This window comes from Vanellus vanellus, assembly GCF_965231255.1.
Source record: "Vanellus vanellus genome assembly, chromosome: 11".
NCBI classification, from domain to species: domain Eukaryota; kingdom Metazoa; phylum Chordata; class Aves; order Charadriiformes; family Charadriidae; genus Vanellus; species Vanellus vanellus.
Genome location: NC_138916.1, coordinates 15,801,210 through 15,826,462, shown reverse-complemented (window position 1 = coordinate 15,826,462; position 25,253 = coordinate 15,801,210). Strand labels below are relative to the sequence as shown.

Sequence of the window (25,253 nt, the reverse complement as noted above, 5' to 3'; positions counted from 1 at the left end):
TGATGGGTAAGTATCAGTTGCCCATGGTGGCTGCTGATCAGCTGTGTAATATTTTCCTATGCTTTGTGCAGGGTGATAGATTATAATATTTAGACATCCAGTAACTTGTTTGGGAGCATGTAAGCTGTCTTCCCCAGTGATTGAAATAATAACTAAGGAAAAAAAAAAAGAAACAACAAACCAAACAAAACCCCCTAGGGTTGAAACAAAGTAGCACCTTTGAGTCCCTTGGCTAAATTTAAGTGCATTGCAAAAGATGAGGAATGCAGCTTTGCCACAGGGAACATCATACTTATACCTCTTCTCCCAAAAACTTGTCCTCAAATACCCTCTTTGTTTGGTCAGGCTTTAGCTTTAGGTTGAGCTCCCCATCAGACCACAGTAAGGGTATTGTATAATTTTGAACACTTAAATTAGACATAGTGCATAATTCTAAATAGAGCAACACATCATGCACGATAATCACAATGTTCTTGGAAGTTAAGTTGAATTCAAGATGCCCTAGCCAGAAATGATGATGATGATGGTTTTATTTATTAACAGCTGGGAACACCTGATAATAGAGCAGGACCTCCCTTAGCATTAGGCCCACGTAGAACTGTAGCATTATAAGCCAATTAAAATGCTACATAGGGCTGTTTACAAAAACAAATTATGTGTTTTGTGCTTACTGTCAGTTCTCAGCAACAGGTGTTTTGTTAACAAGAAGCTGTCTATTTTGGGAACTCGTGTTAAAGCGGCTTTTATCTCTTCTGGGTTTGATATGCTTAAAATAAGTGAAACTTATGCTGTATTGAGAGAAGATTACTTATTCATTGAAGCTCAAAAGAAGCGATTACTGAATCTATATCAATTCTTCCAGTAATTATATGGGTAATCTTGTAAGTGTTTGAATCCTTCTTACAGATTATTTTTCATCAGTTTGTAAAGCCAAACCTGTTTTAAAATGTAGCATCAAAGATAGTTTATGGAGTTGCCCTCCTGCATCCCTTAAACATTGGTCTGGTATCTTAAGGGAATGTAGAGAATTTTGGAATCTCCTGATTCCAATTTTACACAACCTCCGATTTCTGAAATGGCTGACTTCAATATATGATGCCAAAGAAAGCAGAATGTAGCCTTGTCTTGTCTGTTTCAGAGTAGCTTTCTTATCTTTTATAGAGCATTTTAAAAGAAGGCATTTCTTATCTGACAGATTTCAAGTAAGGTCTAAATTTATTTATAGGGCTATTCTATAAATAGAATATTTATAGAATATTTATTCTATAAATAATATATAAATATTCTATTTATAGAAATATGGAGAGCAACTTGAGGATTCCTACAGTCTTTGGCTTAGGCACATTAATGCCAAAGTACAGCTATGGGATACCACAACCTCTAGACGAAAGAAAAGGGCTCCTCAAGTAGTATCTGCAACGAGTGCAGCTCGACACCGGTTCAGCTACACATGAGGGAAACTGTGGTTTGTGCGAGTTGACGTAGCTGACTGCTGACAAGTAATTACTGAGGTGGTTTGATTTTTCTAATGGGTGTAACTCCTGAATCTTTATTCCTCTTGAGCAGAAACGCCAGAGCAAGCACTACCTAAAAGTATGCTCTTTTATTAGCAGTTGCATGTACTATCACAAGTGTAACTTCATGTATGGTTTCTGTGGCAGCATTGTCATAGAGACAGCCATCTTCCAAAACTGGACCTGCTGAGCCTGCCTGCCTCTAGCCTTAAATCTTGGGTGATCTGGGTAGGCTAAACTGAGTAAGTACAACCTCACGTTTTTGGAGAAAAATGCTTCAGTCTCTTCTCTGGCTTGTGTACGGACATGCAGTGCTTTGGGTAGGACAGTATGCCCAGTGGGGTGGCTGGCGAGTGTCCTGTCTGCATTCCTCAGATATGCATCTTGTGCTTCTCTCACCATGACTCTTCCAGAGATACCAATAAAAAAAACAGCTTCCAGAAACACGTGACGTGCTCTTTTCTCATCTACGCTTTTCTTGGTCTGTAATTCACTCAGAAATTGTCTTTACTTTGTACAGAACAGCTATAGTTACTATGTTGCTGTCACTGCTTTTAATGTTTAACTAGTTATCTTTATTGAAGGTCCCTGTTGTGTCTTGCTGTAAACAAGCACATCCAGCTCCAAGGGTTATTTGCTTTTTATTTTTTTCCTCTTGAACCAAGAAATGACTTTTGTGGTGTGTGGGGGTTTTGTTTTGGGGTTTGTTTTTTTGTTGTTTTTTTTTTTGTTTGTTTTTTGTTTTTTTTTTCCACTTGCATTCGGGTTGACCTCTCCAAAAGGGCAGCTTTGTCAGCTTAGATTTTCTGATAGTCATCACTGAAGGAGATGGAAACTTAGAACATGCTAGTGGTGGTCTGTCTGAAAGCATCTACGTACTTCCCTGGGCTGGAGCTTCCTGGATTAACTGGGATTGCCGATGAATGTATTGTGCTACTGGGGAATAAGAAGTGAATAAGAGGTTACTAAGTTTTCTAAGTCAGAGAAAAAAATATGATGTTTCTTTGAATTTCAGAAAATATTGGGTACTGTCATATACAAGAGCTTAATTGTAGTGGTGCTGCAGTGCTAGTCTTGAACTACTAAGAAGTCCAAATGTACATGCTTAAATGTACTAAAAATGGTAATCCTTGGTGTTTTGAGTTGTATCTTGCTGCTTTAGGCTCAAGTTGAAATATATGATAAATAGGAGGAAAATTCTTGAAGGCTGTATAAAAAGTACTGCATTTTGTAGTGTGATGCGAGCATTTTAAGTGCTGCAGCAATTACCAGATGTTCCAGCATGAAGTAGTGGTCATTCCCCCAAAAACCTCACCAACATGTAGTTAAAGCTGGTAGCTCTGTGTAGCAGCTTTCTGGAATTCCAACACTTTCATGAAACTCCTTTTGTGTGTACTCTGCCTCTTTGAAATACCATGTAAACAAAATGTGATTCCTCCTACTAGTTGATAAAATGTACCTGTTAACATTGCTTGTTATTTTTTTAGGATTAATCAGTAGACTAGTGAACTTCATGGAATTGCCCCTTATTTGGTAAAGTGACTGTACTAAAAAGATTGGAAATTAAATAAGAAAAACTCGTTTATGCTTCCGGTTTTTGTTTGTAGACTTTAAGTGGTCACTGGAAGTAATTTGATGCATTTGCATGAGGTGAATGAGAGTTTCTGAGGTACCCTGCTTTACAGAAGTTAATCTTTGATTCTAGTAATCCGTACTTTGCAAAGGTTGAGCGTGGCCACAAGTAGCAATTACAGTTTCAAAGTAACATCTATTAATAGTGCATGCAGACAAGCATAGAAAGCTGAATCCTTATTATCAGTGATCTTCTTGATACCAGTATAGAATCTGTGCGTCTTTGTTCTTGCCTAGTAAGAGTGAAGAGGTTGTAGTGAAATGTTCTCTTGTTCCTCATGTAACCTTGAGTACAAGAGCAGACAGCTGTAGTTAGCAATGCACACTAGAGGCTTTGTCTATACCAAGTGTTCCTGGGTTGTATAATGATGTAACATTGGTAGTATGATATTCTGGCTCAGATTAGTTGTGAAAGTTGCTGATGTTCCTGCCCTTCCTAAGACCTCAACTCTCTCTTTTCTGTCCATCTGCCACTTCTGAGATTGCACTTTCTCTCATGCTTGGGGCTCTTTTTTTCCCCCTCAGTGTGATTCTTTCGCAGTCTTCCTCCCATCTTAAATCTGGGATTTACACTCTACAGGGAATGTAGCTTTCTTGGGGGTCCAAATTTTATTTATATTTTAATTCAAGGATTTAAACTTGAATTAGGAGTGAAGACAATACTTTTGTAATACTTTCCATCTTTTTGTGAAGTTTCTGCTAGCAGTGCTAGCAGAAATGTAAGTGCTTCATTTTAGCCTAAAATAAGTCTACGCATGAAATAAAAATAAAAAGCTGTTCAACAGGAATAGACTGGAACATAAGTAGATATTGGACGACTTGTCAAGTGAGTTGAGAGAACATCTTATGTAAGTCTTTGGTCACTAGCTTGGATATTTTGTTGTTGATATTAAGTCATTATATAAATTCTGCTTCAGTAGTTCAAATTGCAACTTAAAACTAGTTGTGAGCAGGAAGAAAACTGGAGGCCTACTGCAATGAATTGGAAGCTTTTAAAATGCATGGATTCTCTTGGTGCTGAGAAAGTTGGATAACTCCTGTGTTTTGAAAAATGCAGCAGCTGTGTGTTCTGCTGCTACAGGAACAAAGAGGTCACTGCCCTTACAGATCTGCTTGCAGTTGGTCCTTAACCATATTCACTTTTTTTAACTCAAAGCATTCTGATGAAACTGGGTCAGAGTGTAACTACACATGTAGCTATGCTGGCAAATCTGAACCAGCTGTAGTGTTTTAGCCAGGGTGAGCTGTAGATGGAATGACATGTCTGACTGTAACCAGCAAGCTGGGCTGAACTGTGATGGCTGAGGCCCCTATTCAAATCTGCCAGTTCTTCTTGGCTCCATAGCAAGTTGCTGGGACGTGGTAATGCCTTAAAGCAGCTACAAATGACTGCTCAGTGAATGTAAATTGGGGCCTTTTGGGAGAGAGCAACAGAGTAAAAGAGAACAGGACCATTCTGTAACTTGCTGCTAATTTGTGAGTTTAGTGCTTTATACCCTGAGTAGTGTCCTGCTTCCAGCAGGACACCTCAGCAGCTGCGTCTCTGCAAATTCTGCTGTGAAGCGTTATCCTCGAGCACAGCCAGTGCTCTGGTAACTTCTGCAGCAAGATTCAACAGAGCTCTGCTTTTAGGCCTTTATTTGCCATTTGTTTTGATAAGCCTATAGTGGAATGCATTTCCTATTGTTTTTTGTACCAACACGCCTTTTCATGCATGTGATACAAGTGGTATCAGATATCCATACCAGTACATGCTTTAAAATGAAATGTATTTTTGACAGTGCAACTTCATATCTTGTTTTTATTTGTGCCTGGGGTGAAGCATTATATGTTCAAGCAGCACAAATCACCACTTTTGATGTCTTCTGGCTTCATTAGCACAAAGGGAAAATGACCATTAGTACTGGTGCTACTTAAATCATCGCTGAACTGCTTCATTATAAAGGTGATTATGATGGAGGAGGGAATATTTTAATCAGTGTTAAAAATTGGATTCATCCTTTGAGGTGAGTGTCAGCTGAAATCTGTCAACGCGTTGATCTTTGACAGTGAAGAGAGTCGGTTACACTAAATGCTCTGCTTTCTCTTTGAGAAGCATTTTCAAAACTGGCATCAGTATCATTCAAACTGCCTGGTTTGGTGCTGCAGCTGAAGCAGAATGCTGTTTGGGTGGTCTCTTCTGCTTCAGTGTTAGCATTTGGGAGGGATCCTTCTCATACAAGTCATGAATTTTTAGGAGTGTTTGCAGAGCACAGGACTGTACTTCAGCTGGGGTAGTGGATGTGAGGATCTGTTCACTTTCCCTACCGCAACTTGAAGTATGACGACAACTAGAATTCAAGAGACCCTTTTCTTTGGGGAGGACAGATGAAGAGAAGGCTGGCTTCTGTGCGGGACTCTTTTTTTTCTTTTTGAGAGTGGGGGGGAAAAAGAGATTATGCCTAAACCCTGTGTGTTTAATTCTGCTAAATGCTGCTTTCTCTGATCTTACTGATTAACGTTTGAAGCCTATAAAGCTAGGGTATCAGTTATTTGAAACTAGGAGCATATAAACATTTTAATTAAAATGAAAAGAAGGAGGGGAAAAAAGACCAGTCTCATGGTGCCTGCTCTGTGGAGAAGGGATATACACATGTATTTTCTTACTTGCTTTGCAGAGTATTGGAAGAGGTGGCTCTTTTCCCGTGGAACCTGCTGTCCAAAAGACTTACCCTGCTTTGGTGTTTCCACACCTTCAGCTCTATATACATTTTCTAATCAAGCATGGCCTTTATACGATTTATTGTGGTTGTTGCTCGGTACAGAGAATAACTTACTCTGAGGATGTGCACTGGTGAGGGGGGAATGGTAGGACCTGTAGCAGCAGTAAGCAGGCCTTGTAGATGCACAAAGTTGCGTGTGACAGGAGTAACAGGAATGGGTTTCCTACACCAAATTTGTAGGAAAAGAAGGACTTAGTCTGCAGAGCTGTGTGCTGCCATGCTTCTAGCAACCATAAATATTTTTAAATTGAGAAGAAGGTTATAAAAGGTAATTTCATCTTAAGCTTGGCAATTTTTATGTAATAAAAAAGAGGCCATTTGTTCCATAAGGTTCAACAAAGTAGTTGTTCTGGGGTTGTGTTCGGGGGTTGTTTAAGGCTCTTGCCCTTCCCTCTACTATGCTTCCTTCTCATTAGCGCTTGTACAACTGGTTATACAACTATACTGTCAGGCAAGGCAGGGGACGTGCTTAAAATATTGTAAAGAATTTGGTTGTTTTCTTTCTTTAAGATGAATCAATTTTGCATTCAGGGTAAGAGGATGACCCTATGAACACGTTGCAAGCACAGCTCAGGGGGAACAGGCAGAGCCCAGAGGTCTTTCCAGCAGCTGTACAAGCTCCACATTTGTTTTGTGACACCTCAAACCAAGTGGATCATACCTGTAGCTGATTGATCCCAGGACCTTGCTATCACTTCAGCTGTGAAGTTGCTTCAAGTTTTGTGCTGAAGCCAAGCTAGGAGACCAACTTGAAACTACAGATCGGGTCTGTTTTACCCTAGGCTTGATGCTCAGCAAGGACTAGCTGCCCCTGAAAAGGGTTGTCTTATTTTTAGCCTTGTCCCTTTCTTTGCACTGCATGTCAGTTCTCTAGAGTTGATCTTCTGTCAGCAAGTTCTTCAGGCCATCAGAATAAATATTCCTGGTTTTCCCCATCAGACGGAGGAGCTGATGTGAGTCAAGGAAGGGGTGGGGCCACGCAGCGGGGGCCCGGGCTGTGGGAGCAGGCTCACCCCTTTCACAGCACTTCCAAGGGTGCAATTTCAGTGACAGCCCACCATTACTGCCTTATGGGATGATTGGGCTCAGCGATACTACAGATCTTCCTGTGTGAGGAATTATGGACAGTTTTGAAACAAAAATCATCTGAAGCTGAGCCAAGCACTGGGGTGAGGGGAGGTCTTCCCTCCCCCAAAACATCTGTTCAATGATCTCTTGCTGTTCATATTTGCTGAGATGGGGAGAGTTGGGCTGCTCTGCTTGTGGCTGTTTGGCTCCTGCTGTGCCCGAGTGGCAAGGAAGAAAAGTCCCTGAGGCACAGTGCTGTGTCATCTTGGCCTTTGCCCTCACGCAGTAGTAGATGCGTACAAGAGAGGCATGTCTGAAGGACGGTGGCAGGATCCGCCAGTACTTAGATCTCTTATATTTTCAATGCCTGATTTTGGCTGGTAGTTCTCCTAATGCTTTAAGCCTGCTCCGCTGCTGAAACAAGCGGTTCCACACGTGTCTGCAGCTAGACCCTCTCGTGCCCAAACAGCACACATGAGAAACACAAGCTCGGAAACCAGCCTGTTAAAACTAATTGGCAAAAGATGGAGTGGTTTGTTTTCTAAGTTTGATTGCTTCCTTGATTCATTTCGGTGATGTGAGAGGGAGGGAGCAGCATGGGAGAGGTAGTGAGAAGCTGGGGAGCAAAAGCTCATTATACTGATTTGGCATGCTGTGGCTTTAGGGTTCCGATAGATCAGTTCAACCATCTCAGCAGCTTACAGTCTGCTAAAACGTGTGTTGTCCCTCCTGGTCACGTGTCATCCCTTGCATCTGTTCCAGAGTTCTCCCCCCTGTGTGTTGTGCTTTTTTCTTTTCAGTCTTTGTGTATGGACTGATTGAGCTCACCAAACTGTTAGAAAACTTTCTATGGTGGTGACGGTCCTTCCTCCCCCCTCTCCCTGCTCAAGAACTTTTTGGGTTGGTGAGGGTCCAGCTGAGCACTGGACCTGGTTTGGGGGAGTGTATGTTTGCCCCTTCTGAATGCAACAAGCTATGGTATCGGCTCAACTTTTCTCTCATTTGACTTAATAACATTGCATCAGTTTGATCCTATCTCTTCTCTATTTTGTTTCCCAAATATTAGTAACCAATGAAGGATCTTCCGCTTCCTGTGGCTTTTATTAAAACTCTTAAGAAGAATCCCTGGCACTTCCCCTTGGAGATTTAAGTGTTCTGGAGCCTCATGCCAGTGGCTTGTGCTTTGGCTGGTGGCAGGATCCACTGGTTAATGAACTCGGAAACTGGCTTAGCTGGAACTCAGTCTGGCTTTTCTTGTTTTTCTTCTGGGCATCTTTGTGCACCTTTCACAATTTGTTTATCGGATTGGAGCAGACTTATTTTGTTCATGTCCATGTTAGAAATTGTTATGCTGTGGTTGCGTTAGCACCCCGTCCCTTCAGCGACGGTTGTGTTGGGGAATAAGAAAATAGCAGTAGTCGGTGCTGTTACTGAGCCCCTGCATGCTGCTTGAAGCTAACTGTTGAACAGAAAGGTAATCGTGGTAAATTTTGAAAGTTAGTGTGGTAGGGTTCTTCTAATGTGTTGCTGTCTAAAATTGAAAGGATTAATGCTTGTATTGTGACATTGAGTTCTCTATTAGCCCTTGAAATATTCTATCCAAAGTGTTTTTTTAATTAGTCTTTCCATCTTAAATATTCTGTGCCAAAAGTGACTTGCGTAAGGTTTCATCTTTAAATTGGTTTGAGTTACCAAAGCACAGAAAACTTGTGTTCATTTACATTCTCCTGAAATGGCTTTGCTGAATGTTGGGCCCAGCATAAGAATTGAATTCCCACATGCGCTATTTGCAGCTTCATTCTAAAGGGCTGTCTGGAGAAAGGCAGGAATGAAAGTGCTCTTTCAGCTACAAGTACAGTACTTCAGCAAAATCAAATTTAGCTGTCGTTTGAGGTCAATGGGGGCTTTGTATGTCGCAAGCAAATTCTTCTTTATTGGGGTGGGGGAGTGCAGTCAAACAGCTGAAATAAGCTTAATTGCAGGTTGAAGCTGAATAAGATACTATCAGATTATTTTTTTTTTTTGTCTTCCTGCCTGTACATCTTCCTTTTCTTATATCTTGAATTCTTTCTCATCCTTAGAGTACCTTGCTGCTGTGAGCAGAAGACTTGACTGTTGTTTCTGTGTTGCTGTTAGCTTTGCAACCCAGAGGTTTGCTTTTGAGGTATCAATTTCATATGCTTTGGGGAAATAAAAACAAAATGCAATGGATGTGGGAGTGAGAGGAGATGAGGACATTTATCTAAAAACAAAATAATGGGAAAACTGTTTGTATTTGGCTTTGAATGCATCTTATGTAAAAGCAAATCGTTTTACCCTGCTGTACTTCTTACTGTGGTTTAATCTAGTTTTATAACTTGGTTAGTTTTTATAATTGGTGAAGTATTCAAATATCTTGAAAACCCTTCCCCTCTGGATTTTTTTCTTTGCTTTTGAAATACATACTGTTGTTACTTGAAAGATTGATTTTTATTTTTTTTTTTTCAGTAATATTGTTTATCTTTTGGTTTGACCTGCAAGAATTGAAATTATCTGTGCTTCAGCCTAATTTATAATTGGGAAGTATAAAATGGTAGACCTAAATTGATCTTCGGTGAAATAATTGATACTTTGAGATACTTAGTTTCTTAATGAGAAGTGTTTGTTTTTTTTTCTTTCAAAACAGATACAAAAAAGCACCAAAATATATTTTTGGAGCGGGGCAAAAAATGGAAAATTAATTTTCTTGCTAAGTGACAGATGTCAGTAACTGATTTAAAGTTAAACCACTTGAGAATAGTTAGGAGTGTCTGAACACCCTTGAAAATGGCCATTTGTTGTAATTTTCTTGCCTTAAGAAGGCTTTCAAATCTTTACAAGCCAGGGACAAAAAATACAAATGATGGAGTTTATGAAAACTAGATTTAAGGATGTTATATGAGTTGCCTTGAAATTTATCTCTTATTTCTCATTTTTAGTGTATTTTCACACAAAATTAATATATAGGAGGCGTGGGTACCTAGTCTATATCTGTAACTGAAAGGGTGATTTTCTTTTTGCGTATTAAAAAAAAAAAATCATAATATGGGTTTTGTGGTAAGTAGTTGTGTTGTCCACTAATGACGTGGTGACAAAACGGTAACTTGTGAATTCATGTGACTGTTGTTAATTATAATTATTATGCAGTAAGTAAGCATGTGTTGCCATGCTTGTCTTTCATTTTATAGTTCTCATTCACAGTATCAGGTGTTCAAGTTTCAAGACGAGTTCAGCATAGGTGTTCTCCTCCCTTACCTCCCCTTAACTTACTGCTAGAACCAATAATACTTCCAATATTTTCTAGAATCACTTTTCTCTATGGGCTATATATTGACTGTAAAGTGGTGGGAGTGGGTCTGTATGTATGGATCATGCAAAGCATACATATGACTGTATTTATTGGTCGGACTATAGACTTTTTAGGAAAGGGCATCGAGTTACCTGCAAGGTGTCTTTTCTAGAAGATCTTTTTTGCCGAGCTATAGGAAACATTAGCTTTTCAAGTGTCAGCTGTAAAAGCAGAGTTTCTCAGGCCCGTAAATACTGGGTTCTGTGTGTCAATTTCAGGTTCATAGAAGAAGGGAAAATGGCTCAAGAAACTAACCGTAGCCAAGTGCCTATGCTTTGTTCCACTGGTTGCGGATTTTATGGGAATCCTCGTACAAATGGCATGTGTTCAGTGTGCTACAAAGAACATCTTCAACGGCAGAACAGTAATGGTAGAATTAGCCCTCCTGGTAAGTAATGCTAACATACGTCTGTTCGAACAGCTCAAAATGACACAGTAGACAGCAGCTTGCTTCCTGATCATGTCTAAATACTAAAAGTATAGGAGCATTAGCGCAAACCATTTTATTTAAGTTTCTTACTTTACAGAGTGAACTTGGATGAAATGCTTGTAATATAATCGTGCCGTGATTAATCCGCTCAGAAGTAGACTTTTGTGAATACCTTTTATATTAATCTGAGTATTTCCAATTTCAAGATACAAAAATACAGAAAAATACTATACCAGCATATTTTTCCTGAAATTACTGACAGTAGAGATAACAGCTTGGGGAATGTTTGTGAAAAGCATTAAAACACAGATGTTTAGTTTCTACAGCCTGATGCTGAAGGATTAACCTTTAGATGCTTTTTAAGAATAGTTTCTCCTAACTTCAGATAGAGATACTTTTTATTCTCTTTGGCCCAGTGCCCTGTGTACTATGGTCTTTCCTACAAAGCAGGTTTCCCATTGAAATAAGTGCTGCCTTTATACATTCACGCTCCAGAAAAAGCTAGAGGGCTCTTCCCCCTTTAAATTAATGGCAATGCCATGAGAAAGAGGAACCCTTTCTCTGCTCTGTTCGCCCTGACATTTTTAACTTCATGTTCTGCTGAGGGAAGGAGGGTTAGGGAATGCTTGCCTGGAGCTTCTAAAATGCCTCTTCTGGCTTGGCTGGATACTGACAGCAAGGAATCTCGTGGCACACTCTTGAAAACTTCCCTCTTTGACTTAATATTAAACTTGCCTTTAAAAATGGAAGCAATAACTTCCATTGAAAACTGGGGATCTAGGTTCTACATCTTCAAAATGGATCCTAAGTTGGTATTAACGATGCTACACTACTGTTTCTCACAGGTCCATCTTGGTGTTTTAAAAAACAAACAAACAAACAAAAAAAACAAAACAAAACAAAAAAAAAACCCAAACCAACAAAACCCCACAAGTTTATCATGTCAGAATACTGCAGTTTATGCTGAGAAAGCTGTTTGTAGATGTTTTAATTAGCAGAAAATAGGAACTATTAAAGCTCCAGCTTCAAAAACTTTGTGCTCTGTAACTTCTGGGGGCCTGGGGCTGGAACATGATCAAAATATGGCCAAACATAATTACTTTTTGTAAAGTTATGTTTCATTATGACATAGGCTGAGATTCAATTACTTTCCTGGCTGGTGTCATGAGGGTCGAAGAATAATTGCATTGTATAACTTTTGTAATCCCAGGAAGTAGTGTAACACATTTTACATTACTGTCTTCCTTCCAGCAACTTCTGTCAGTAGTATAACTGAGTCCTTACCGGTTCAGTGCACAGAAGGCAGCGCCCAGGAAACTCAGTCAACTTTAGATTCTACATCGACTCCATCTATGCAGCCAAGGTAAGCAGTTTCTGTCTGTTATTCTGTGTTTTTATGTAAAAAATCTGTATCAAGATGATTAAATGTAGTGTACTGATGCTGCATAATTAAACGCTAGGACCTGGATTAGGAAAACATGTAAGATTTAACTGCTAACTTAAAGCATGGGATCTCACAGTAAATAGTAGCTAATCTGTTAGCTGCATCTTGCATTCAAATGCAAATTTGTCTTTAGAATTTGGCCTCAAATAGGAGCATTGCCAGCTTCATGCTGTTCTACTGAGATTTGTCTGGCTAGTCTTCTGACTCCACAACATGCAGTTGGTTGTACGCTTACCAAAGGAGAGCTCTTTCCATCTTAGAAATTTGAGGTTTTTGTGAAATGGCAGAAAGCTGTTGACTGGAGCTCTCATAAATAAATGTATGATAATGTGTTAACAAACTAGTTGCTTCGCAAAAAGCAGAGCATACTAGAACAGGGGAGAGATATTTGGGCTTCAGTACAAGTTGTGCTACTGAACTGATATCTTATTAAACAAGCAATTTCCAACTGGATTATTCAAGGAGACATAAAGTCCTCTTGTAAATCACTCAGACTTACTAAGTGCTCTCCATTTGTAAAAGCTAAATATTTGTTTATATTTAGTGTCTGCATTTCAGTTTAGAATGCCACAACCAACAGTGACTTAAGTGCTTTGGAAATTTTTTCAGTGAAAATGTTAGTCTGTTATACTGTAGAAGTTAACTTGCAGTAGTATTCATTCTGACTTTCCTTTAAAAATCAGAATGTAGTAAAACACAGCCTGAGGGTGACTTCATCAGTTATTGTTGGCTGATTCTGTTCAGACTGTTTTCTCTGCTCCTTAGCTTTTTATAGGAGGTGTTATCTCAATGCTTGGATCCTGCATATGAACTGAGAGATAGGTGCCATGCTTGATGCTGTATTTGGTCTTTCCATTCTGGCATTTCTAATTGGGGTAGAAAATAGATATCTTACCCTGATACAACTCTTCTGGAATGTGTTGGGGGGGGAAGAGAAATCATGCAGGTCAATGCAGAGAGGTGAACCAATTACAGTGCCTTTGGTTTGTTTTCTCACGCAATCTTTATAATACTGTGAAAGAGAAAACAAAGTATCTCTCTGATCACTAGCTTGATTACTGGTTACAGGAGAAATGAATGGATGGTTGCTCTTAGATTTGCACTTCAAAAAATCAGTGTCACTTGTACTGTTTTTCCAAAATAAAAGCAGGGTTTCAACTTCAGTCTCTGGTAATACCTCAGCTGTGATTGATACTCTGAGGAAATGTCTACTAAATTGACAATGCCCTTTTGTAGGTCTGTGGTTCAAGACCTAATTGCAATTCTTATTGCAACTCCAATCCCCTGGTTGTGTCATGGACTACTAGTAGGGCTTTGCTCGTTCATGAGCTGCTGGATAATACAATTTCATCGCTTTGGAGTGAATCCCTAAGTGGAATGGGAGGAAAAAAAAAAAACCTGGACAAGTGGGGTGGTGCGGCCTCTCGCTTGGGACTTCAGCTCTGACTTGTTCCATTGTAGAGCTGCTGGGTGAGCAGTTTGGCTGCAAGTGACTGCTAGTATCAAATCTCTCTCCCATAACTGTCCAGCGTATTCATCTGTGAGTTTTCAGCCATGCTGTGATTTTTTGTCGGTATGGCTGACAGGGTTGGGAAGTTTGGCCAGCTACACTTTGCACTGTGAAAATCTAAGGGGTTCTGTGTACAGCTGCAGATGCTTCCGTACTGGAAACATTGACATGCTGCAATTTTCTTGTTCGTATCACTAGAAAAAAAGTAGCTCGTCTACAATTATCTTGCTGACTTATACTGCAAAATCCTTGTATATTGAATGTTGCATTGTTGCTTCTGTGTGGAAGGATGGTAGGCCAAACTACCCCAAAATATTTTTTTCCTTTTGATAGTTGAACTGGTTTATTGCATTCGATATGATTGCAAAAATGTTTAACTTTTTCATCAATTCAGATTGTACAGGATCCTTAGACACAGTGGTGGTTTTAAATGGCTACAGAAAAAACTTCAGAGTGAAATGTTTTGGCATGTTTTTTCATCGATATGTACTCTAAGGTATTTCTTTCAGAAATGCTCTATAGAATATGGATGTGCCTCATAAAAAATCATAACTTCTTTTTTTTTGCCCTTCAGCCCTGTGTCAAGTCAGTCACTTTTAACAGAATCTGTAGCATCATCCCAACCGGATAGTACAGCTGTGGACAAAACAGTACCTGAGACAGAAGATTTGCAAGGTTGGTGCCTAGTTTTTGGAGACAGACCTTATGAATAACACTTTTAAAACTTTGACTATTTGTAATATGCTCCTGTTCAAGTGATGGCTCATTCTCAAACACAAATATTTTGTGAAATCAGAAGGCAAAATAAGGATAAACTTTCTGTTCTTAAAGGGCAAGTCTTAAACTGAAAACTTGTGTTTAACTGGCAATTTCTGTATCTGCTGGAACAAGTGTGTTAATTTGGTTTGGAAATGCATATCGTAAATCAGTCTACTGTTCTGTCTTTATGCCACAGCTATTACATGTAAGTAGAATTTTGAGTATCTGCTACTTCTCAGAGTAGTCGTTTGCAATAAATATTGCAGAAGTTTTATGAGCATATTTGTGATATAGGGTGTTAAGACATAGCTATTCTAGGTACAGTGTTAGTATCTTGTATAAATGCGAAACACCTATAAAAGAACCTTTCACCTATGAACTGTAGTGGTGTAATATTTTGACTCAATGAAATTCACTTTATCAAATGTAAAATTACCAAACCACAAACTCAGGTTTCTTGAAGGAAAATGGCTGAATGGGTGATTTTTAACTATACTGGCCTGAAATACTTATTGCTGGTACAATGTAAAGGTGTGTTTTCTCTTTGATTTTTTTTTTTCTATGTGCAGGCTTGTAGAGCTTAAACCTAAAGAGTTTTTAATAGTATTTCTTAGGAAAATGTGAAAAATGTCAGATAGTATACAAAATTTGCTTGAACTTGTAATCTGTAGGCATTATTAAAGGTATTTAAAGGTAAGTCAGTGAGCATTCTGCCTTTACATCTGCTGACACAGCTAAGGCTTTAGTGGGTAGGCTTAAGTTTCTGTAGACTAGTCTAAACATAAGTGTTTAGGTTTTCCACCGATAAAACATGTAATTCCACTTAAAGATGCTAAATATAAGTTCTTTCAATGTACGTCTGGTACCAAAGTTCTGCTTTTCCAATACTTTTCTAAACCTGAGCTCTCCGTTTTTGTAGCGTGGAATAGAAGAGTCATTATTCAGCTACTGCACTGAGTAAGGCCACCTCCTCAGTCACACAAACAGTAGCTGTAAAACTCAGAGGAAAGGTTTTAATGCTAATGCCATTTTGTTCTAGCCTTTGACATGTCAATTATTAGAAACATGTTTACTCTTAAAAAGATATATTCTAGACATATGTTCTAATACCTGCTACTTAGTTTGTTTTCTGGAGCTGAGAGCTCTTGATGCCTAAGTTTTGACAATGCACATAAGGTGTGCTCTTAATACTGATCAATGATGTCTGGCCTTACCCAGCTTGAGAGAAGAGCAAGTGCTGAAAAGGCTTGCGCTTTTTAATTTCTATATATTTGCACAGCAGAGGTGGGTTTGCAAGCTAGATTTTCAGTTGATATACCTCTGCATAATTACAGATACAGCTCTCCTTTCATCCCTTGCTGGGAACCTCAGAAGTAGAACACCTCAGTCAGGCACACAAATATTGCAGTGCGGGTTTACACTGATATGGATGTGGCATGTATCAGAGAATATAAAGGCAAATTCTGTAAGCTGATCTTCCTACTGCCCTGTCTTTTTTTTTCCTCCCCCCTCTTGTTAGTCTCATGATTCTTCATCTTCCATCCAGTGCCTGAATTAGTCTCTCTGTTTACATATGTGTCTTACTTGCTGGCTTAGCTGTAAGTTGAAACTCTAGGTTTACAGCATATACTGTCTTTTCACTGAGAGGTGAGGGCAGTGCTTTATTTGAAAGTAATCTTTGATGCTTGGGCTGTGAGGTTACTTAAGCCTGTGAAAAGACTTTTCCCAGCAACTTTTCAGAGGAATGTCGCTCTTGCCAATTTGGATAAATTTATGCTCCTTCTATTTCTCCACCTCTAGAGCTAATTCTCCCTGTGAGAAGATAGGTTTCTCAGTAGAAGCTTTGATTTCAGGGGCATATTCGCGTTTTACAGTATGTATTTCAAGGATCAAGCTATATCAGGTGTTCAGAGTACTCAGCTGTGTCCTATGTCCTTTTCTTTGTACCATAGTGATTTCTAAACTGAGAACACCACCACCATGTAATTGCAGTTCTAAATTACAATCCCTATTTATAACTCGCTGTGGCAGGGTCAGCCTCATTTTCTGAAGAGTTGCTTCTGTGCTATCCCTTAACTGAAAATCATAGGAAATGTAGTGTTTCTAGTTTTAAAAAATTTTGCTTTGAAAGTGTAATTTTATAAAGAAAGCAGCATATAATGGATGCTAAGTGGATTTCATTGAATTGTTGTCACAATTGTGCATCCTAGAGTTTTTTGGCTTGGTTGTTTTTCCACATATCATTCAGAATTGGAATTTTAGGCTGATGACAAGAATGTAATACAAATGTGTGCATCAAAGTTATTTAGTATCGTCTGGCTTTGTAGCATTTAAAGAAGAACAAAAAGTCACAGAACTGTGGGAGTTGGTTGCAGACTGAAGAGCTTATAATGCCACTTCTGTTGATGTAGGGGAGGAAAGAAGAAATTATGTCTGCTTTGATCATTTGTTCAGTATTTATTGTGATAAAAATATTGCTTTGTTGGAATGTATGTTCTGGAGCAAATTGTTTTATGATACTTGTTTAATAAGTTAGTCTATTGTAGTTGTATGTAGTCAAGGTCCCCTTAACTCACCATTCAGCAATTTACTAAGCTACAATAACAATGAATGAAAGAGTGGGTGAATAGTTAGGCTTTCTTAGATTACTGTTAGGATTTTTTTAAAGCAGACAGATAGATGGGACTTGAGCTGTGTGCACACAGTCCTTCCTATTTGCAGACAAGCTAAAACTGCAAAGGGATAAAAATCTCAAAGAGCAGTTCAGATTTGTTTGTCTTCACTGGATTCGTGCATTGCAGAATAGAGAGAAAAACTATAGAATGTGTTGGTAAATCTAGTTTTTACATTTAGTGATTGTGTGCTAATGCTTGTAAGTATGGAACACTGCAAAAAGTCCAGATGCTAGATAGGGGCTAATAGAAATTTTGGGTTTTTTTAGTTTAATGTTCTTAAATATCATGAACATACTGTTAAAGATGACCTAAAATGAAACTCGCTAAGGTACAATCCAGCTTCTCTAGCAGCTTTCTTCTATTCTGAGCATCTCTCCAAATCATTTCAGATTGCCTCACGGACTGTTGTACCTCTCACTCAACATTACAGCCCTGTTAGGATTAGCCAGTCAGGATTCCTGATTTGTTACCCAGGGGATTAACAGGGCAGCCTCCTGGCAAGCCTGCAAGCGGGTAAAGAGGTGCGTCACTTCTCTAGCATTAATGACTTTAAAACCATCCAGGTTTAAGATTCACGCTTTATATTTCAGGGAGGTTTTTAAAGGTAAATGAAACTTGTCATGGAAGGCAGGAGCACTCCACCACATATGTTACGGAGCTCTTACAACTCAAGAACACAGGGCTGAAACTGTAAATCATGTTAACGGGTGAGCTTTTAGCTGCTTTGAGCCTGAAAAATTCAGAGAACTGAAACAGCGGCTCTGATTTTCAAACTCATTGCTAAATGGGAGAGGTCCGTATACTAGCGTTGCAAAATGCAATCAGTTGTGTAAGATGGTGTGGTTAGTATTTTATCAAAATACTAAGATTTAGCTAACTTAACTGGCCAAAAGGTGCACGGCTGTTCTTTTCAAGGAATTCACCTGGTTTTGCACTCATCTAGGACTTCTGTGAGGTAAAACGAGTTTAAAAATTCAGTCATTGCTGACTAAGTTAGAAAAATTAAAACAATTCAGTTGCTGCAGAAATTTACACGGAGGTAACCTGGACCTATAGCAAATGCTGTTGAACTAATGGTATCAACTTCAGTGTACCTTGCCAGGGCTAGTTCAGTAGGCAGAACTAGAAAGGAATTGATGGATACTTCAGACTGTTGTGACAGTACTGGGGACTCAGAGGTAGAGTATGATTATGATACAAGAATAGAAAATAATATGGGATATCCTGATTTACTGGATGAATGCTCCAGGGAGAGAGGAAGTATTCACAAGAAAAGATTTAAAACTAAATTCTGTAGGTAAGTGGGCTTTTATTTAATTTGCCTCTTCCTAACACTGAAACAGTTTATTTTAAGCTGATTACTACAGTTTAGTGTTAAAATGTTAGGAAGTAGAGATCTTCTGCTTAGGATGAACTTCACATTTCATTCCTCTGGAGGAGTGGGTATGGTAGTGTGGTCAGATGCACTTAAGAGGTGAAGGTAGCTGTTGATACTCTTCCTGTGGGAATGAGGAACCTTTGAGAAGCTCTGCCTGGTAATACAGGGTGATAAACATATAATGTCCAGAGTAGGGAGAGAGAAGAGACCAGACAAGGTGTCAGGAGTCTTGCAGTAAATGTACAGAGTTCTGTGTTGTGCCTACAGTAATGCAAGGACTGGAGTGTACTTTATCTCATGGGGCTCTTTGGTCAGCGTACACTGGTGTTCAGGCAGGGTTGGCAGAAGCAAAAGCAGTAGCAAAAGCTGCTGCCTTTAGGAGGAAATCCAGACTCTGCTTGTTTTGATCAGCTAAGAACATGGTCTGTAAAATAGGGGACTTCTAGCAGCCAGCCCAACTTGTCAGCTCCAGAAATATGAGTGTGTATTCATGCTTTATTCTTTTTTGGTTAGTTGGCAGCTTGTACTGGTGCTGCCAGTGTTTCTGTTCTCCAGCTAAAGGCAGGGCTGGGGGAAGGGAGGGGATCGGTTTAAGCAAAGCAGGCAGCAGCATCCTGGAATCCAGACACAGTACAGGACCTGGAAGCGGCTGCAGCACATTTCCTCTGAGTTCCAAGGATGGGTGGTGTTGAGTTTTACCTGGCTTTTTTCTATTGTGTTCATCGCAGCTGGCTTACAGACTGAGCACTCAACACTGGCACGCTGTCATCTAAGAGTGGCTCAGTGGTTGGGGTATTCACCATTATCGCAGAGGATTTTGAGTCAAATCTCTGGCTTCTGTGCAAAAGCAAATTGAGACCTAAAATTTATGGTTACTACAGTAGATACAGTGACTCGTGGCAGAAGTAGAAGGATCTTCCCACTCAGTTCTACAGTGAGCAGCAGCCCTTAAATATTTTCAAACCTTTTTAATGTGAGCACCATACGTACAGAGAAAATGTAAGTATGTATGTATTGGACAGCCTTGTTAGGCAGGGAACAGTGCCTTTTTTTTTTTTTCTAAATTTGGCTGATAGTTACAGAGGCTTTTAGTAAAACTTACGTTGAGGTAACTGGATTTTGCTACAATAGGAAATGCAAACTTGGGAGTTTTAGCTGCTAAACACTAACTCATGGCATGAAGCTTTCTTAATGAATTAATAAACACTGCAATGTCTGTTCTGTATAACACTGCAATAGTTCATTTGAGTAAGTCTTATCACTTTTGATATTTATCTCACATCTCTTAATACTTACTACTTTTGATTATCTTGCAAAGTTTGAATATTATCTGTCTGCTCAGAAATGTGCCCTGTGACAGCCATTTAAAGCTATTGAACCTTTTTGTTTTGCAAACTATCAATTATTATAAATTTCAGGACAAAGAAAAGCTCTGCTTCTAACATAGATGGTGATTTTTAAATGATTTAGTAATCCATGTATAACAGTCTGTCTTTGCTAGATTAACCTTTGGAATACTGTCCACTTGGGCAATGTATTTGGTAGTCAGGTATTTTGCTACCCATTGATGTTGCTTGGTACAGTGTACAATGTTTTGATACCATCACAAAAGTGGAAAGTGCCCTTTCCTTTAAAAAAAAAAAAAAAAAAAAACCAAAAACAAACACCCCCCCCCCCCCAAAAAAAACAAACAAACAAACAAAAAAAGCCATACACCCACCCACCCTCCAAAATGCATCAAACTAGCAGCAAAGGAAAATCCCCCAACCAGAATTGTCATGTAGAATAGCAGTTGGCTGGAGCAGAACTAGCACAGAACTGCATCTGAGAGTCTCCACCTAACAAAAGTCCAGCTGCAGAGAGATGCCTGCAGCTTTTTCCCTGACAAATGTCTGGGCTTGCTGTTGTATTCCTTTCTTTACAGTGTTGGTACTAGCTCTGCTTCCACTGACACTCCTCCCAGCTGGAGTTTGCTTTCCTTCTTTGCCTCTTTGCTGTAAATACTCCTAGTTTCTGTATACCTGACTCACTGGAGACTTGTCCTGCTGTGATCTAGCAATGGCTGGTAGGCAGAGATTGGCTTTTAGCCCTTCGTGAAATGAAGTTGGGTTTCTTTTTGGTTTCTATTTCTGTTTTGCAATGTAAGGAATGTGCAAATACTTGAGGAAAACCAGCCAATTTCTATTTTTACCTGGGTCAGGCAAATAGTACCACTACTTGTTTATGTTCTCCCACACAACCTGTAACCTGTCTTTCAGATGTGAGAGAATATTAAAGTAGGCTGAAAGTTGTCCTAGCAAAAGTGTCTTTAAAATGAGGTGTTTACCTGCTTCCTTCTGGGTTTCAGGATAGTGTACTCCCTCCTGGTAAGTCTGTGTATCTTGACCTAATGATGTCTCGCCCCAGGTAGTGAGTAGCCCCTATGTATGCGTTTTCCAGGTAAGCAAGAGCAGTGGCATCACCATTGTAGAGATTGTTCTGAAACACTGCATTTTGTGTGGCCTCAGTACTGCAGCCTTCAGCAAAAATAATGTTGATTCAGTATTTGAAAGGGAGTGTTTTACTCGGCTGATCCTAATAAATACAATGCTTCTTACAAGCAAATTTTAGGAACTGGACTAGTAACACTGGGCCAGAAAGACTTGGTGTTGGATTCTCTTCCCAAATCTGACAGCACTGAATCTTACTCTTAAACCTCATTTTTAATTATTCTGTTTCTTTATGGTGTTTTTGTATTGTGAACTTCATACGAGCATTCAGTGAATTCTCTAATTAAATTAGATTTGAAGGTCCAGAAGGAGGGAGTTCCAGTACCACTACTGAGAGTCCATTACACTTCAGACACAGAAGATGCTAACCCCAAAACCTAAATTTACAACATGGGCTTTAGATTATCGTATGACGTAGAGAGAGAAAGAGAGACTGGTATTTTTTTTTCCATTGTTCTTATTAACTTTTTTAACGTTAGCTTCAGTGTCAGAGAATGCAGAGCCTACACCTGAAGAGCAAGACAAGTCGCTTGACAAACCAAAACAGAAAAAGAATCGTTGTTTCATGTGCAGGAAGAAGGTTGGACTTACTGGTAAGACATTCTGATTTCACTTTTCTTAGAGAGACTTGTTTAGGCTTTGGACCTTTGAAAGGTTCTTTTCTTAAGGGGAAAAACGGGGCATGGTCATATTGATGTTGTTGATTTGAAATAAAACTTGGCCAAAGGTGCTTTCAGCTTGACTCTTGCTAGATTTAGTCATTCATGTATTGTTTTGTTTTTCAGCTCCTGTCTTTAAGTGAAATTCATAATTCCAAGTGCTTCCCTTTGGAAGTCTGCTTAGCTGAGGAACTGGATGATAGTTTGCTGCTGTCACTAACCAGCTTTGCAGTGGTTCAGTGAAAGGGCCTAAGACAACTTGAGTTCTGCGGGGTGAACATTCATAAACACAGAAAAAGAGCAGGAGATCCCTAGGAATGTGTTTTGTGCTAGTGTAGCATGTAGAAGGAAGGAACAGTCGACTCAAATCTTACTGTAATTGCTTAAAAAATGTTATTTGTGATTCTTATGCTTTCTGCAGCAGAGGCTCTTTGGCTGATTGACACTGGTGACTGAGATTTATTGCTAGTGAGTGAACACCTTCAGGATTTAAACCAAACCAGTATAATTAAGAATGTTGAAATGTCTAAGCTAGTATTTTTGTTCACAGGGTTTGAGTGTCGGTGTGGAAACGTCTACTGTGGTATGCACCGTTATTCAGATGTACACAGTTGCTCTTACAATTACAAAGCTGATGCTGCTGAGAAAATCAGAAAAGAGAATCCTGTAGTTGTTGGGGAAAAGATCCAGAAGATCTGAACTGCTGCTTCTGCTGGAATACAGAATCCTCTGACCATCTGCAGATTAAATTGACTTGAGCTTTTTTTCCTTAGTCATCAGGAATGTAGAGCAGTGTATCTTGCCTAGACCTTTTAATCATGCATGTCATCAGATGAATAGATTTTTTTTTTTTGGTTTTGTTTTTTTTTTTTTGTTTTGAAAATGACTCTGAACATTTATTTTAATTGCAGTTTTCTGTGGCTGAAGACTTAAGTAAACTTTACAAGTATTATCCTTTAAGATCATTCTAATTTTAGTTGAGTGCAGAGGGCTTTTATAACAATTGTGGAGAAAATATTGGAGGGCTGTGCTTTTCCAGGATAAAACATGCATGCGTTAACTTTGCAGTTTATTTTCTTGTTGTATATAGCTTTTCTCTGCAGCACAATTTCCTTTTTTTGATAATGCCTTGTATGGCACAACTAGTTATCAGTAACTGAATGTATTTTAATCATTATGGCTGCTTCTGTTTTTTTTTTTCCCATTAACGAGAGGTTATACATGTTCGCATATTAGCTTGTTTGCACCCTCTACCTATTTATGTATGAATCATTTGTAATGAGAGTGTGTGCTGAGATTGTCTGCGTGTGTTTTTTTTTTAATTGTTTTTTGTTTTTGTGTGTGTGCGGGGAAGGCTGTATGCACTTCATTGACTGCAGGTTTCATTGGGATTACATCCATCAGTCTGTCTGTACACAAATATGAAGAATGATCTGAAGTATCTGTGCTGTATTTATGTTTATCCACGTCTTAACTTTGATTAAATAAAATTTAAAAAATCGGAGCCCCTGTGGCTGTCACTGGCATCTGTAATTTGGATTTCTCTTGCTTTATTTTCATGGGGACCTTCCATTGGTGGTTCCTTTACTCACAGTGTATTGATCCACATGAGACCATCTGTATCCCAGTGCCAGTTAAGTTCTGATTTTTTTGTTTTTACTTTTTTACCTATAACTTATGATTTCCAGAAGCTTCCTATGTGTTCATTGCTATGTTCTGCCCAGGGAGTTCTCCATGCTTCCAGCGCAGCGTGTCACTCATGGGAAGGAGTTGGGGTCATTTGTGACAATGTATTTAAGTTGGGGGCAGACATACAGGTAAAACGGATGTGGCCAGTGAGCAGGCTGTGGATTCATGCATGGGATTCTGGTTCTAGGAAGTATAGCTGTGGGGTTTGTCATCCAGTGTCTGCCGGACAGCACTACAGAGACTTCCTTGAAGTTAGGTGAGAGAATGGTTCTGGAGACAGTTTCTCCTGTGAGATGTCCTTACTCTGAGGTTTGAAATCCGTAGACGTCAGTGTTGAATGCAGCCACAATTCCCCCTGCCACGTGCTCCTTAGCAGATCTACAGGCTTGTAAGTGATCCCCATTTGGGGGTAGGAGGAATTGTTCTTTTTTTGTCTTGTGAGAGTACTCAGTAATTTTTTTTTTTTTTTTTTTTTTTTCCAATTAAGACTGCCGGTCTTGTCAGATCAGAATCTGTGCATCAACTATTCAACCACCCTGGTCATCCATGTAACTTAAAGGTTGAGTATCTTAGGTAGTACCATGGTAACTTCAGCCGGTGCTGCTTATCACCAAAATTAACAGTACACTAAAGCAGAACTAATTCCTCTCCAGATGGTACAGATCTGCAGTTGAAATTTCACTTGGTGACTTGCTGCTGCTTTCAAGCATTTGTGAAATAAATGAGATTGCGTGGCTTCATTTAAAACATTAAATTTTTAATCAAAGCTGGCTACATCCTTTAAAATTCTGAATGCTCTTTAAAAGCTATGGCTGGCAATTAGTAGATGAAGCACTACATTTAGCATATAAACATTATGCAGCAGAAGGAGCTTTCTCTGACAGATAGCTATAGAAAGTAATCTGCAAGACCCAATAATAAATGAAGTCTCTTGTGCTTGCAAAAATGGCTGAACCACAATCTATAAAGCACATAGTAAAAGAGGGAATAAATAACTTTCCAGGAAGTTTTGGTAATGCTCTGCCTTTTTATGGGTCAAAGATCCTGTGGTTCCTCAGAGCATTTGCTAAACTTCCTCTTACACAGCACAGAGCACGGGAAGAGCAGCAGCATCTTCTCTTTTGTGGGGGTTTCTCAGTTTGCTTTCCTCTCTGCTGCTACTTCCCTATTCTCTAATCCTTCCCTTCTCAGTTTGACTCCTCCCTCTTCCCTATTTCTGGTCTCTCTCTTCCTTTTCCTAAAAGTGTCCTTTTCACTCCCCTACACACCCTCCTCTCCAGTCTGCCTTTCCTCTGCCACTCGTGCTTCTGGGCTAAGCAGAGAGGAGACTCCAGATTTCACGATACGGGGTGGGGGGAAACCAATCCTGTTTGTGTGTTCTGGTATCTGAGAGACTGCAAGAAAAAGTACAAGAGAAACGACTGCCTTTGGAGCGCACAATACTGCCTTTACCACTGTCCCTTCTGAAGCAGCAACTCTTCTGGCCCTCGATTGCACGGTAGGAACCGTGACCGCGAGAGGAAACCTGCCTGGCAGTGCCCGCGGTGGGGCAGGTCAGCACCAGGAAATTCTCTTTCCACGCCAATCCTTCTCAAAGCAATCTAATAAAGCTCCTCTGGCCCGGCTCGCGCAGAGCTCTGTGTTAAGAATATTGAAATTTTGAGTCCTATTACATAAAACCTGCATTTAGACTGGAAATCCACCTTTCCTTGATACTTGAGAATTGTGCGTCATCTGTGTTTGCTTTGGCAGCGGCTCTGCGTTATCGTGGTGGTTGATCTGCTTCTCGGCCTGGGTAACTAGCAAAGCTTTATATTTTGTGTCATCAGCTTGAGGTTAGCAGATGAACGTTTTAATTAATACCAGCACATTTGCAG

At 39.5% G+C, this 25,253-nt stretch overlaps 1 protein-coding gene across 4 annotated transcripts in view; it reads left to right on the top strand.

Annotated features, from left to right (window-relative positions):
- The window catches only part of ZFAND6 (zinc finger AN1-type containing 6), a 38,507-nt gene extending 15,287 nt beyond the window's left edge, over positions 1-23,220 (top strand). For 3 of the 4 annotated variants that reach the window (XM_082489053.1, XM_082489054.1, XM_082489056.1), the window contains 5 exons: positions 10,562-10,731; positions 12,025-12,136; positions 14,302-14,402; positions 21,508-21,621; positions 22,238-23,220. In XM_082489053.1, the coding sequence (XP_082345179.1) occupies positions 10,581-10,731; positions 12,025-12,136; positions 14,302-14,402; positions 21,508-21,621; positions 22,238-22,386 (627 nt within the window). In that variant the 5' untranslated portion in view covers positions 10,562-10,580 and the 3' untranslated portion in view covers positions 22,387-23,220. Of the gene's footprint in view, positions 1-9,057; positions 9,141-10,561; positions 10,732-12,024; positions 12,137-14,301; positions 14,403-21,507; positions 21,622-22,237 lie in introns of those variants that run through there. The other variant, XM_082489055.1, reaches the window with a different exon arrangement.
- Positions 23,221-25,253: the final 2,033 nt, after the last annotated feature.